This window comes from Geotrypetes seraphini, chromosome 3 (assembly GCF_902459505.1).
Source record: "Geotrypetes seraphini chromosome 3, aGeoSer1.1, whole genome shotgun sequence".
NCBI classification, from domain to species: Eukaryota; Metazoa; Chordata; class Amphibia; order Gymnophiona; family Dermophiidae; genus Geotrypetes; species Geotrypetes seraphini.
This window is the reverse complement of record NC_047086.1, coordinates 386,336,047-386,350,015: the sequence shown is the minus strand read 5'-3', so window position 1 is coordinate 386,350,015 and position 13,969 is coordinate 386,336,047. Positions and strand designations below refer to the sequence as shown.

Here is a 13,969-nt window from a genome sequence, read left to right as displayed (position 1 = left end):
TTAAGATAAGTTTTGGTCTCTCTACTATTTTTCTAGACTGTGCAGTTTTTGATGTTTCATACACTGTACTAGCACTGTCATAATCAATTCACGTTTTTAGTGCATTTTCACTTATTAATTTAGGCACTATTTATCTCACAGGGAAGGCGCTATGATGGTGAGGTGTGTGGTCACACACAGATTGTAGTACTGAATGTTTGTTTGTTCGTTTGACTAAACAATCCCACACTGAGGTCTTCCTTCACCTTCAAAAGTTTATTAAATATTCATAAAGAAAATGGGGGAAAACCAACCAATAATCCACGAAAATCGCGTGGGAAAAAATACTCTAAAACTAAACTAAACTAAACTTTGGGTTTGTATACCGCGCCATCTCCCCAGCGCAGAGCTCGGTACGGTTTACAGAGTTAAGAGGAAAGGAACTACAATGAGGGGATATAGGAGAGGGACTAAGGAGATAGAGAGGGACAGGATACTGGAGAACGGGAGGTGATTAGATTTTTGAAAAGAGCCAAGTTTTCAAGTGTTTGCGGAAGGATTGGAAGGAGCTTGAATTTCTGAGCGAGGATGAGAGGTTGTTCCAGAGTTCTGTGGTTCTAAAGGGGAGGGATGTTCCATGTTTTCCTGCGCGGGATATACCTTTTATAGAGGGGAATGATAGTTTCAGTTTTTGGGAGGGTCTGGTGGAGTGTGGGTTTGAGGAATTCCAAAAGAGTGGGATAACGGGAGGAAGGACGCCATGTAGGATCTTGAAGGCTAAGCAGGCACATTTAAAGAGGACTCTGGAGTATACTGGGAGCCAGTGAAGCTTGGAGTGTAGTGGGGAGACGTGATCGAACTTGCCTTTTGCGAAAATAAGCTTAGCCGCGGCGTTGTGAATTAACTGAAGTCTATGGAGGTTTTTCTTAGTTAGGCTTATATAGATGGAATTGCAGTAGTCTAGTCTAGAGAGGATGGTGGATTGAACGAGGATGGCGAAGTGAGAATGATGAAAGCAGGATTTCACTTTCCTCAACATATGAAGGCTAAAGAAGCATTTTTTTACCAAGGAGTTGAGGTGATCATTGAAGGAGAGAGAGGAGTCTATGACGATGCCTAGGACTTTGCTTGAAAACTCAAGCTGAAGAGTGGGGCAGGAAGGTAGTGGGATGGAGGTGGGTAAATGATCTAATATTGGGCCGAGCCAAAGTAGTTTTGTTTTGGACTCATTCAGTTTCATTTGAACAGATTGGGCCCAGGATTGGAGATTCGTTATACATGTGGATATGTTCTCAGCAAGGTTAGAGAGGTTCGAGTCAGTCTCAAGTAGGATGAGGATGTCATCAGTGTAGGAGTAGAGAGTTTCTAGGGGGGATAGATGAAGGAGTTTCAGAGAGGACATGTAGATGTTGAAGAGGATAGGAGAGAGGGGTGAGCCTTGCGGGACTCCACATTTCGGCTTCCAGGGGGGGGATGAGGTACCGTTTGTGTTAACGGTGTAGGAGCGGAAGCGTAGAAATTTCGAGAACCAATCTAGGACTGTGGAACTTATGCCTATTTTGGAGAGTTGGAAGATTAGGATATCGTGGTGGACGACATCGAAAGCTCATCCTACAATACAAGCTACAACTAAAAGAAAAAAAGAAAAACATACTACACCAACTTAATAGGCAGAGAAACCCAAGACACTAAAAAACTATTCAAAATACTGAAAGAACTCACAGACACTAAACCTTACCTGGCCAATAATAACACCTTTCCCCCCCTCAGCCACCACTCTAGCAGAACACTTCAAAAACAAAAAACACAAATGCCAGGACCAACCTCGCTGGAAACCCAACGCTCCTAGATGAGATCACTATAACCCCCTCAGACAAAGAATCAACAGCAGCATATAGAACCTGGTCTCTCTTCCCCACTATACAATGGGCAGACTTCAACAAACTCTACAAAAAAATACAGTAACGCAGCCTGTGACCTAAACCACTGTCCTCCATATTTACTAAAAACGCCAGTATCAAATTCTGCTCTCTCCTACAATGGACGCAAACAATGCTCACAGACGGCCTTTTCCCACAAGACCTCAGCGAAATCATCGTTACCCCTATCCTAAAAGACCCTAAAGGAGCAACGGATCAACCTTCCAGCTACAGACCCATAGCATCAATACCACTTTATGTCAAAATAATGGAAGCCAAACTCCTCACTGACTATCTAGAAGACCACAACATTCTCCACCATACACAATCTGGCTTCAGAACCAATTATAGCACTGAAACACTACTAGGATCTCTCCTGGACACAGCTAGACAACACCTCAGTACAGGAAAAAAAAATACTTCTCATACAACTAGATCTAACTGCAGCATTTGACCTGGTAGACCATAACATTCTTCTACAAATTCTGGATACAATTGGTATCATAGACAAAGTACACGCATGTTCCAAGGATTTTTAAAGACCAGATCCTACAGAGTAAAATCAAGCAACGAAAAGTCAGAACCCTGGTCAAACCCCTGTGGAGTACCTCAGGGATCCCCTTTATCCCCCACACTCTTCAACCTCTACATCGCGTCCCTCGGCACCTGTCTAGATAAATCAAACATAATCTCCTACAGCTATACAGACGACATCTCCATTCTTCTCCCTTTTGTCCAACCAAAACCCTCCATGACAGATACTAAATACAAAACATTAGAAACAATAACAACTTGGATGAAAGACCACAAACTGAAACTAAACTCAGACAAAACAAAACTCATTCTCCTAGAAAATGATAAGACCACATCCATAACAAACCTAGTAATCAACTCAACCACATTTCCCATGTAACCCATCCTAAAACTACTAGGAATGATGATTGACAGGAGCTGTACCATGCAACCACAAATCAATAAAATGATACAGAAATCCTTCGCAATCATGAGAAACTTAAGACAAGTGCGAAAATTCTTCGACAAAACACAATTCCGGATCCTAGTCCAGGCCCTAATGCTGGGTCTCCTAGACTACTGCAACATTCTCTATCTCCCCTGCCCCGCAACCATGATTAAACAACCCCAAACAGTCCAGAACACAGCCCTGAGACTCATCTACTCACTGAGGAAACATGACCACATCTCTGAGGCATTCCTCCACTCACACTGGCTACCAATTCAAGTAAGAATACAATTCAAGTTCTACTGTCTTCTATTTGAAACCATGAACGGCATCAGTCCAACATACCTAAACAACCGCCTAATCCGAACCACCTCAACCAAACAGAGAAGAACTCACGCTCCATTCACATACCCCCCAATCAGAGAGGTCAAACGGAAAAAACTGTACGGTGGCCTCCTGGCCACACAGGCAGCGAGATTAGACCACCAACTCTCTACTTTGCTGATAACGACCCAAGACTACAGAACATTTAGAAAACAAATAAAAACCATACTATTTAAAGAAACCTCCGATACCCAACAATAGAAACCAACCTAAAGCATCTCTACTCTCTAAAACAATCTAATGCCACAAGAACCACCTCATCTCTATGAACCAATCTATTTATTCTATAATTCCTCTGGAAATGGCCAGATAGATCCTTTATGTAATCCGCCTTGAACCGCAAGGTAACAGCGGAATAGAAATCACTAATGTAATATAATAATATTATCTACATTGATTGGACAGCGCTGCCCAGTTTATTTAACATCTTCACTTATAGAACTATTGTTTTCAGCTTTATTTTGTGTTCTATATCAACTCAAGTTTTGCAAACTTTGATACTTTTAAAAAGATAATCATCCAAGCTCTGAAATCCACTTTTCAAGTTCCTGAAGGAAAAGTGGCGTAAAACATCTGGAAGCATTTAAATGCCTAGGAAACAGTAAGGGCTACTTTTACTAAGATGCGTTAGTAATTTTAGCGCACGCAGGAAATTACCGCGAACGCTACGCTTCTAGAACTAACACCAGCTCAATGCCAGCGTTAAGGTCTAGCGTGCGTGGCAATGTAGCGTGCGCTATTTGGGGTATATCAAATTAAATAAGTCTATATCTTATAAAGTATGCACAGAAGTATCATTTTTTTTATAGTCACACAAAGTTGCTGCTATGTTGGAGCACATGTGACCTTGTGCGTCACTTTGTGGGGGAGATAAGTTTGCAAGGAAGCATAGGTGCTTATGATGCCTTTATAAAATAATGCAATCCAAAAGTCAAATAGGCATAATATTTTATATTTCAGGAAATGGTTCTCAGCAAATCATCTATCAATCCCGAAATAAACAAGTATTCTCAACCAATCTATATTGTACCTCAATGGCACAACTGAGGACTCTTCCCCAATTTACCTGTCTGAGCACCTTGAAATAGCAGGCCCCTCTTGCACACGAAACACCTACCTGTTCACCTTTCCCTCCCTAAAAGGCTGCCTCTACAAGAGATTCCTTGATAGGACCCTAGCATTCCAAGCGGGCAAATGGAACAATTGCCTAACCGCCCTCATCTCCAACTCTCCGCCCTACCAATTGTTCAGGAAGTCACTAAAAACCTACCTCTTTGACAAATTCCGCTAACTCTCCCCTCCCCGACCTCGATATGACTCCAAACTCTCTGACTTCGCCTACTTTGCCAAGCCACTATATGCCTCTCATAATCAATCTCTGTTTTATCTAAATGTCCTGTCTTTGTCAGGCCTTCATATTATATGCCTTATCATTGCCATGTATGTAACATCGCTGTAAATGTACAGTCTCTTCTTTTTGTTAACCGCATTGAACTTCCATGGTATTGCGGTATACAAGAATAAAGTTATTATTATTATTCAGCAACATAACATGTTTTCACGCCTGAAGAGTCTGTTGCTTAATAGTAATACGAGCACTCGGAGTCCAATTCCTAGAGCTGCTGTGTGCACGCTCTCTCAGGAGTAGCTGATATTCATGGAGGTCACTCATGAACTATTTTTTAAAATATTTAAACATTTCAGTTAAAATTTGAATCTGTACCATTGTTATATTATCTAAATATGAGGTGTTCAAAATACAAAATCTGAATCATACCTTAAATGACTGAACCACAGACTCAGTAACGAGAGAGAATACATCGAAGTAAAGATAATTACAGTACTTCAGAAAGAGAGCGCAGTGATCGCCCATCATGTCCATGTCTACCAGCTTTGTCTTCTCCTTCACTTCGTAAACTAACTGCCAGTTCTGTAGGCCAAATGACCCAATCGACGTCTTCATAAGCTACACAGAAAACAATTATGTACATATGAAAAAGACTGGTCACAAAACTGGCATAGATATTTGTATTAAAGGTTTACATAGTCAAAGAAATACAGCAACCAGATGGTTCACTGAAAGTGCAAGAATACAACAACCAAAACTTGCTTCCGTGCATTTCTCTCCTCTTTGGTAGCCTCAATTTCCCTTAAAAGAGGGCATAAAAAAGGGGATAACATTAAAGCAATGATTAAAAAAGGAACTCAGCGTTCATTTGTACACTGGTAGCATTGTATAACTTAGTATTAGGGAGTTGGATGCTCTCCAGTGAAAACATTCTAGTCAAAATCTATTTCTAGCCTGTACAAGAGGAGACTTGGTAGGACTGAAATTCACTGGGTGATTTAACAGTTCAGTCATCTAAAAAGAAAGGAAGTCTTGTTCTCAAGGGCCATCTATAATAATCAACTACATACAAAAGATTTATAAGCATCTTATAAAAACCTTCACTCTTGTACATTTTTCACGTTCTGCTGCCTAAAAAATGCAATTCAAAACACATTAAACTGCAGGGGTGTCCAACCTTTTGGCTTCCCTGGGCCGCACTGGCCGAAAAAAATGTTTCTGGGGCCGCACAAATGCGCAAACGCTGCAGCAAGACAGAGGAGGGAGCCGGCAAGATGGTAAACACCAGGGGGCAGCAGAGGAAAACACTGCATCGCCCTCGACCGGGGCTGCACAAAAAATACTTCACAGGGCCGCAGATTGGACACCCCTGCATTAAAGTAAGAGTTTGTTCCACTGGACTATACCACATACTCTATACATTTAATGTGAAAGAACAATAATAAAATATCAAGGTGAGCTACATTCACTTACCTGAGGTATTTCCCTGTCCCCAGAGAGCTGAACGGACAACAGAATGGAGTCGGTCCAGAGGAAGGCTACTAAAATGGTGTGTGATCGTCAACCTAAGGCGTATGGGGATAGACTTAAAGATCTCAATATGTATACTTTGGAGAAAAGGCAGGAGAGGGGAGATATGATAGAGATGTTTAAATACCTAAGTGGCATAAATGCGCATGAGTTGATTATCTTTCATTTGAAAGGAAGCTCTGGATTGAGAGGGCATAGGATGAAGTTAAGAAGTGACAGGCTTAGGAAATACTGTTTTTTACAGAAAGGGTGGTAGATGCGTGAAACAGTCTCCCGCAAGAGGTGGTGGAGATAGAGACTGTGTCTGATTTTAAGAAAGCCTGGGATAGGCACGTGGGATCTCTTAGAGAGAGCAAGAGATAATGGTTACTGCGGATGGGCAGCTCTATGACCTCACAATGCAGGTGCACAGAGCCTTAGCCTATAGGAAGAGGAGATGCAAATGTTAAGAGCTTTAGCCAATAGGGAGAGGAGGAGATAATGGTTACTGCAGGTGGGCAAACTAGATGGGTCATTTGGCCTTTATCTGCCATCATGTTTCTAATATTTGTACCTGAGGCAACTGGAGGGTGAAGCGACTTCACAAGCAGCGTTTGTAAGATATGAACCCTACCTTCCCTGGTTGTCAGCATGCTGTTCTAACGAGTAGGCTACTTTTCCAGTGCTCAAAAATAATTACGACTCAGAAACTGAAACGTTAAAGTCTTGATTGCAAATTATTCAAAAAATTGCCTAAATGAGGACAATAGTGTCAAGTTGCCAGTGGCTGATCTGATTTCAATACCCCTGGAGAAAGAATCAAGCTTTTTCTGTCCTACAAAGAAAATTTGAAGCAAGTGTCTAAATGTGCTGAAAAAAGCATGGAATAAAGTTACTCAAAAGGTAAAGATTGGGGGGGGGGAGGCTATGAGAAACCCAGTGTGTTGGATTGGAATATCTTTGGAGCACTGTCAGAAACATCTAATCAGTGGCTCTTGCTTTTAAGCCTGCATCACTGTGCCCTAAAAGAAGGCATGTCCATTTATGCTGAATTAATGGCAGGTGTAAGCAGGCATGCCTAAAAGCACCGCTCAATATGCACATCTGACTGAGAGCATTCTATGAGATGCACTTGTTGATGGACATGTCTGTGCCCCGCCCACATGTACACCCCCCCTTCGTAGGTGCGTACTAAGGCACTTATGCGCTACCTTAAAGAAAACATCATATAGTACATTAGTGCACATAATTGCAAGCGTAGGTGTCCTTTGTTTGTGCAAGGTGCGCATAGCTGCTGGTGCATTTCTAGATTTGCTTTTAAATTGTACGCTTGTTTTTTTAAAACAGTAGAATGTGAAAAATGCATGGGTGTTTGAAAAATTTTTGCAAAGTACTGTATATAAACCTTCATGAACAAACTAAGGGCTCCTTTTACGAAGCTGCATTAGCGGCTTTAGCGCGTGCGACTTTTAATCACGCGCTAATCCCTGCACTAGCCGAAAAGCTACTCAAGAGCAGGTGGTAGCGACTAGTGCGGCCGGTGGTTTAGCGCGTGCTATTACGCACATTAAACCGCTAACGCGCCTTCGTAACAGGAGCCCTAAATCATGGCAATGCATAATAATAAAAATACCATCAATTTCATATGCCAACATAACAACCCCCCTCCCAAATAAAACAAAACCACCACACAACAGAATAAATAAAAATAGTATAATTAAGAGCTCGTATAAAGTCAGGCAGCATTCTTTATAGTACCTGATATAATGATCAATCTAATAAGGGGCCTGTTTACTAAAATGTGGTAAAGGTTTGTTCTTTCTGAACTTTAACTCAAAGAATTAATGAATGGCACGAGCAAACGCTGTGTGGTAACTTGAGTGTGGGGGAGGGGAGTCCAGGAGGTCCCCTGCAGTTACTGCACAAAAAAGTTCATTATTAAACTTTTTTGCAATTAGTATGGATGCACTTAGGGCCCAATTCTATAAATGGCACCTAAAATTTAAACGCTGAAGAGCGTGTCGCTATGGCAATTCTATTAAAAGTTAGGCACATGGGGAGGGAGGGGGGTTATTATTTTTGGATGGTTAGGGATGCCAGGGTGTCCTAGGATCATCAGATACCAGGCTCTGGATTTCCACTCTTTGGGGATTCCTTTGTAAGCTCTGCTCTGGCTATCCCTGCTTTATTGTGCCTTTTTTGTGTTGGGTTTGGGGGGGGGGGTTGGAGGGGTATTATTCTGTTACTAGTCTTTAAGCCCGTTACATTAACGGGTGCTAGAATAGATGTGTCTGTCTGTCTTTCTCTCTCTCTCTCCTTGGCTGCTTTCTGTCTGTCTTTCTTTCTGTCTCTTTTTCCTCCGCTGTCCACCACCACCCCTTGCCAGCTCCCCCTGTCCAGCAGTAGCCCTTCTCCCTTCCTTTTATGTCCCCCGTATCAAGCAGCACATCTTCTGTGCTCCCCCTGTTCCTCTTCCCTGCTCCCCAGTCCATCAGCACCTCTTTCATGCTCCCCCTATCCCTCTTTCCTGTTCCCCCATCCATCAGCACCTCTTCCGTGCTCCCCCTGTCCCTCTTTCCTGTTCCCCATTTCATCAGCACCTCTTGCGTGCTCCCCCTGTCCCTCTTCCCTGTTCCCCGGTCCATCAGCGCCCCATACCTGCTCCCCCTGTCCAGCATGTTCGTTTGCAGCCAGGTGAGGATAGCGGCCAGCTGTAGCGAACCTCGCAGGCCGCTATGCACCTCAGTAGCAAGTTCCCTCTGACGCGATCGCGTACGTCAGAGGAAACGTGCTACTGAGGTGCTAAGCGGCCTGCGAAGTTTGCTACAGGCCGCCGCTATCCTCACCAGGCTCCTTTGAAGAGCGGTGTCGGCAGTGGTACTGGGCAGTTTCACAGCAGCGGCGGCCACCGCGGCCGGCAATCGGGCGGCGATGATGCGGCTCTGGCACCGCTGGGAGAGAGCTTGCCTGCGCTTCCTCCAGCAGCAGCGGTTGGTGAGTGAGGGCGGGAGGAGGGGAGTGGCCAGTGTTCCCTGCCGCCGGATTCTAAAATGGAACACAGCCACGGATCGCACACCACTGCGGCAGGGAACACGAAACCCTAAGTGCGCATGCGCGCTTAGGGTTTTATTATATAGGATTACTGTTTTGTTCTTCTTGTATCTTGTTGTTTGGTGGAGCTTTATTGTATATTTTTGCTGTTCCGTTCTTTGAGTGTAATGTAATTGCTCTGCGTTGCGTCATCTCAAGAAAACCCGTTTGAACGTAAAAGTTAGGCACACTTTACAGAATCACGCTTAGTGATATCTAAAGTGGGCTTAGGCATCGATAAGTGTCCTAACCTCAGGCACACCCTATTTATGCCAGGGTTTTCTTGGCCTAAATGAGTGCACCCAGGTCCAAAACAGGCACCTGCATGACAAACACATCCAAGATCCGCCCCCTAACCAAGCTTAGTTTCTGGTAGGCAGTTTGATCTAGACGCCTACCAAATAAGGCTCCTACCATTCAATTACGTGCAATTTACGTCAATTACAAGATGCTAATTATCGGCACAAATTAAGCCTTTTAAACAATTGAGTTAGGGGGCTAGACCAGCTAGGCACGGTGACCTAGGCACCTAACTTTAGGCATCGTTTATAGAGTCAGGGCCTTAATGCCTCACTTTTAAAAGTCAAAGTTGGTAGGATCTGGATAAGTTGAACTATTTCAGTCCTCTTAATTCCCATAGGAAGCCTCAGCCCCACCACTCCTCCGCTGTATTATCTTCTAACTGCGGGAAGCATTACGTGGTGCCTCATCATTGTTAACATATTAGAATGGATGGCCAATGATGAGGCACCACGTAATGCTTCCCGCAGTTAGAAGATAATACAGCGGAGGAGTGGCGGGGCTAAACTAAACTAAACCTTAGGTTTGTATACCGCGCCATCTCCGCAGGCGCAGAGCTCGGTACGGTTTACAGAGTTAAGAGGAAAGGAACTCCAATGAGGGGATATAGGAGAGGGACTAAGGGGGCTGAAGGGGGCTGAGGCTTCCTATGGGAATTAAGAGGACTGAAATAGTTCAACTTATCCAGATCCTACCAACTTTGACAGTATATCAATTATAGGCTGGATAAAGAAATGATATACTCAATATTCATTGTCACTTTTAAAAGTCGGCACATGTACCTGCCCTACTTTCACAAGTAACAGTGGACAGTTAAGTACTTTGCACTAACTTCAACGTGAGTTTCTTTTACAACTGTTATTTTACATTTGTATTTTGTAGGCCCCTGACAGACTTTCAGCCTAAACCCAGGCCGTGTCAAGTAAAGTCCCCTCCATTGCTTTCCTTAAGGCCAATTGTGTTACTTTATTGTTTATCTAGTTGAGCTGCACTTTTGGTATCCCTTTAGATTTTTGGGATTTATGCAGTTAATGCACAAAACTGTGTGTGTTAACTTCTGTCAGTGCTTAACAGCATTGGCTAATTTGCAAGTTAACTGCATTTTAGTACAAAAATATATACTGTATATTCTCACCATAAATGTATATTAAATGGTGCATAGCATTAATCACAAGTAATAGTTGTGCTTAATAATTCACATCAGTTTAATCATTGCACTAAACCAAACATTTGTGCTTCCCTTTTATCATTTTGCTACCCACAAAGTTTAAAAAAAAATCATTTTACTATTTTTCTATCATTTTTACATCCATAAAGTTAAAAAAAAAAAATCCTTTACAAACGTATCTTATTCTTCTTTTGTGCCGTTGCCATTCTTTTGTAGTTGGCACACTGAACAGAAAATCATCATTGTCGCTGCACTTGCCAAAACACAGCCATGTCGGGTCAACAATAAAATGAATAACCAGTGTGGCTTTAGTGACATCGATATCCCCCCGGCCATCTCCACTTTTTGCTTTTAGTGGTCCCCCAGAACAGGTTTGAGAACCAACGAGCTAAAGGATTAGTGCCTAGGCAACTCCTCTGGGAACTTAGATATACAGTGGAACCTTGGATTACGAGCATAATTTGTTCCAGAAGCATGCTCGTAAACCAATTTGCTCGTATATCAAAGTGAGTTTCCAGACAGGATGTAAGGGAAACTCGCTTGATTCGTTCCACCTCCTCCCCCCCTTCCCGTGGCCACCTGCGCTGCTCCACCTTACCCCCCCCCCGAGGCCACCGATGCTGCTCCACCCCCCTCTGCGATCCGGCATCCTCCCCGGCCGCGATCTGGCATCCCCCACTCACCCATCTACCTACTCAAACACATTGTCTTACCCCTATCTCGCACCGGCATCAGCACCAACGCACAGGACATGCCGGTGCCCGAAGAACTTCCCTCTTTCTTGTGCTGGGCCTTGAGCATCTGCGTATACTCAAGGCCTTCTAGTTCTCGCTCTCAGGTCTTGAGCATGCACAGATGTTCTAGGCCCAGCACAAGGAAGAGGGAAGATCTTTGGGCACCAGCAATGTCCTATGAGTTGGTGCTGGTGCCGGTGCGAGATGGGGTAAGAATGTGTTTGGGTGGGTGGATGGGTGAGTGGGGGATGCCAGATCACGGCAGGGGGGGGGGGTGACGCGAGCGGGGGGATGCCGGATCATTGGGAGGGGGGGAGGAGGCGCTCGTAAATCGAGTCAAGCTTGGTTTCCGAGGTGCTGATTTTGCGAATGTTTGCTTGTCTTGCAAAACATTCGCAAACCGCGGCACTCGTAAACCGAGATTTGACTGTATAGTTTAAAATGTTCCCTAGGGTTTTTAATTCCTGGAGCTGAGAAAGCAGCTTTTGTGCTTCCTTTATACTTAGGGCTCCTTTTACTAAAGGTGCGCTAGCGTTTTTAGTGCATGCAGGAAATTACTGCGCACTACGTTTCTAGGACTAACGCCAGCTCAAGGCTGGCGTTAAGGTCTAGCACGCGCTATTCTGCGCGTTAAAGCCCTAGCGCACCTTAGTAAAAGGAGCCCTTAGTTTAGGTATTATTTTCAGTGTCATTTGCTGACTGAACTTTCTATTTTCTGACAGCTGCAGTGGGCGCATAAGAGATACCCTTGTGATTCAAAGGAATGGGCAAATAAACGTCACTATGGGCTCCTTTTATCAAGCTGTGCTAGCGGTTTAACGTGCGTTAAACCGCCGGCCGCGCTAGCCGCTACCGCCTCCTCTTGAGCAGATGGTAGTTTTTGTCCAGCGCAGGGGTTAGTGCGTGATTAAAAGTCGCGCGCGTTAACCCCGCTAGCGCAGCTTGATAAAAGGAGCCCTATGTTTTATTGTATAATCATTGAGTGGGGGTGGGTGGGAGAAAATGAGTGGTTATATATATAATTGTAAGTGGATGTGCTTAAATTGATGTTTTGTGTGTTATATATTCATGTATTGCACTTTTGAAGTATGGAAAATCAATAAAGAATTATAAAAAAATATATATATATATTTTTTGTTATTACTATGTACATAATTAAGGACTTCTAAATGCATGCCATAAGTGTTTTTTAAATATTTTTACATTTTGGAGATTCAGGATGTTAAGCTATTCTCCTCTTTTGGTAACAGAATACGGTTCTGTCCCACTGATTAAAAAAATACAAAAAACAAACCCCCCCCCCCCCCCAATATTTTTACCTATTTTATAATTTTTTGCTTTTGGTTATGGTCCTTCTCGTCTTTCCTGTGGGTGAAATGTTTTTTTTTAATGCCAAATTTAAAGTGATTTTAACATCATATTTGATTTTGCCGTATCCTGCTTTGTATGTCAATTCTGCTTGATTCACCAAAGTTTGTATTTATGAACTTGACACTGACAATTCAATGAAACATGTTCCATGTGAAGCTTTTATCTATTCACTGGCTGTATTCCCATGAGGGGCATAATCGAAAGGGACGTCTAAGTCCGTTTACGTCCATCACACAAGTCGTCCAAAGTTAAAAAGAGCCTAAGATACATTTTCGAAAGAGCCGTCCAACTTTTTTTTACTTTTGAAAATCGTCTAATTATACGTCCTGCCGATCTGATCGTCCATCTTTATACCACATTTCCGTCCAAGTCCAAAGCGCCTAGAACAAGCCCTGTTGGATGTGGGAGGGGTCTGCAAAGTGATGGACTGAACACCCAGACATGCCGCCTAAATAGTGGGGTACCTTACAGGGCACTGCTGTGAACTTCACAAAAAGAGTGCCATGGCTTCTCCTCACTACAGCTCCCTTATAGGTGATGGTAAGCCCCCCAAACCACCTCCAGAATCCCCTAGACCCACTTATCTATCACCCCAATAGCCCTTATGGCTGCAGGAGCCACTTATATGCCAGTGCAAAAGGGTTTTGGGGGTGTATAGCAGAGTGCACATGTTTCAATATAAATGCAGTGATTACAGGGGCTTATGGGCATGGGTCCTCCTCTCTATGGGTCCCTAACTCACCCCCAAGATGACTTAAGCTGCCTCTGGGCTGGACGACTAGGCTTTCCTAAGCCAGGCGGCCAGGTGATGATGGTTTGGAGGCTGAAATATAAAGTTGTGAATAAAATTTTTATGGGAGTGGGGGGGGGGGGGGGTTGGTGATCACTGGGGTAGTGTGTGGGGGTCTGTGTTATGTGTTTTCAGTGCTTATCTGGTGAGTTTAGGTGTTGTTGTTTTTTTTACTTAGACCATGTTTTACATGGTCTAAGTCACAACGTCCAAGTTCCATCTAGACTCTGTTGTAAAACTTTTGGTTATAAATGCTGTACAACTAAGTCTAAGCCAGCCCACGTCCCACCCAGCTCCCGCCTTCGACACGCCTCCCGAAACGCCCCGTTTAGCTTTGGACGTTGAGCGGCACTATGAAGGCCTAGGTCGTTTTTAATATGTCCAAAACCCGGTTTTATTCTCGGCGCTTGGACGTT

At 43.6% G+C, this 13,969-nt stretch overlaps 1 protein-coding gene across 1 annotated transcript in view; it reads right to left on the bottom strand.

Moving 5' to 3' along the window:
* PREPL (prolyl endopeptidase like) overlaps window positions 1-13,969 on the bottom strand; it is a 90,826-nt gene that overhangs the window by 53,831 nt on the left and 23,026 nt on the right. Inside the window, exon 7 of the mRNA XM_033936809.1 lies at window positions 5,021-5,209. Within this exon, the coding sequence (XP_033792700.1) occupies window positions 5,021-5,209 (189 nt within the window). The remainder of the gene's footprint in view (window positions 1-5,020; window positions 5,210-13,969) is intronic.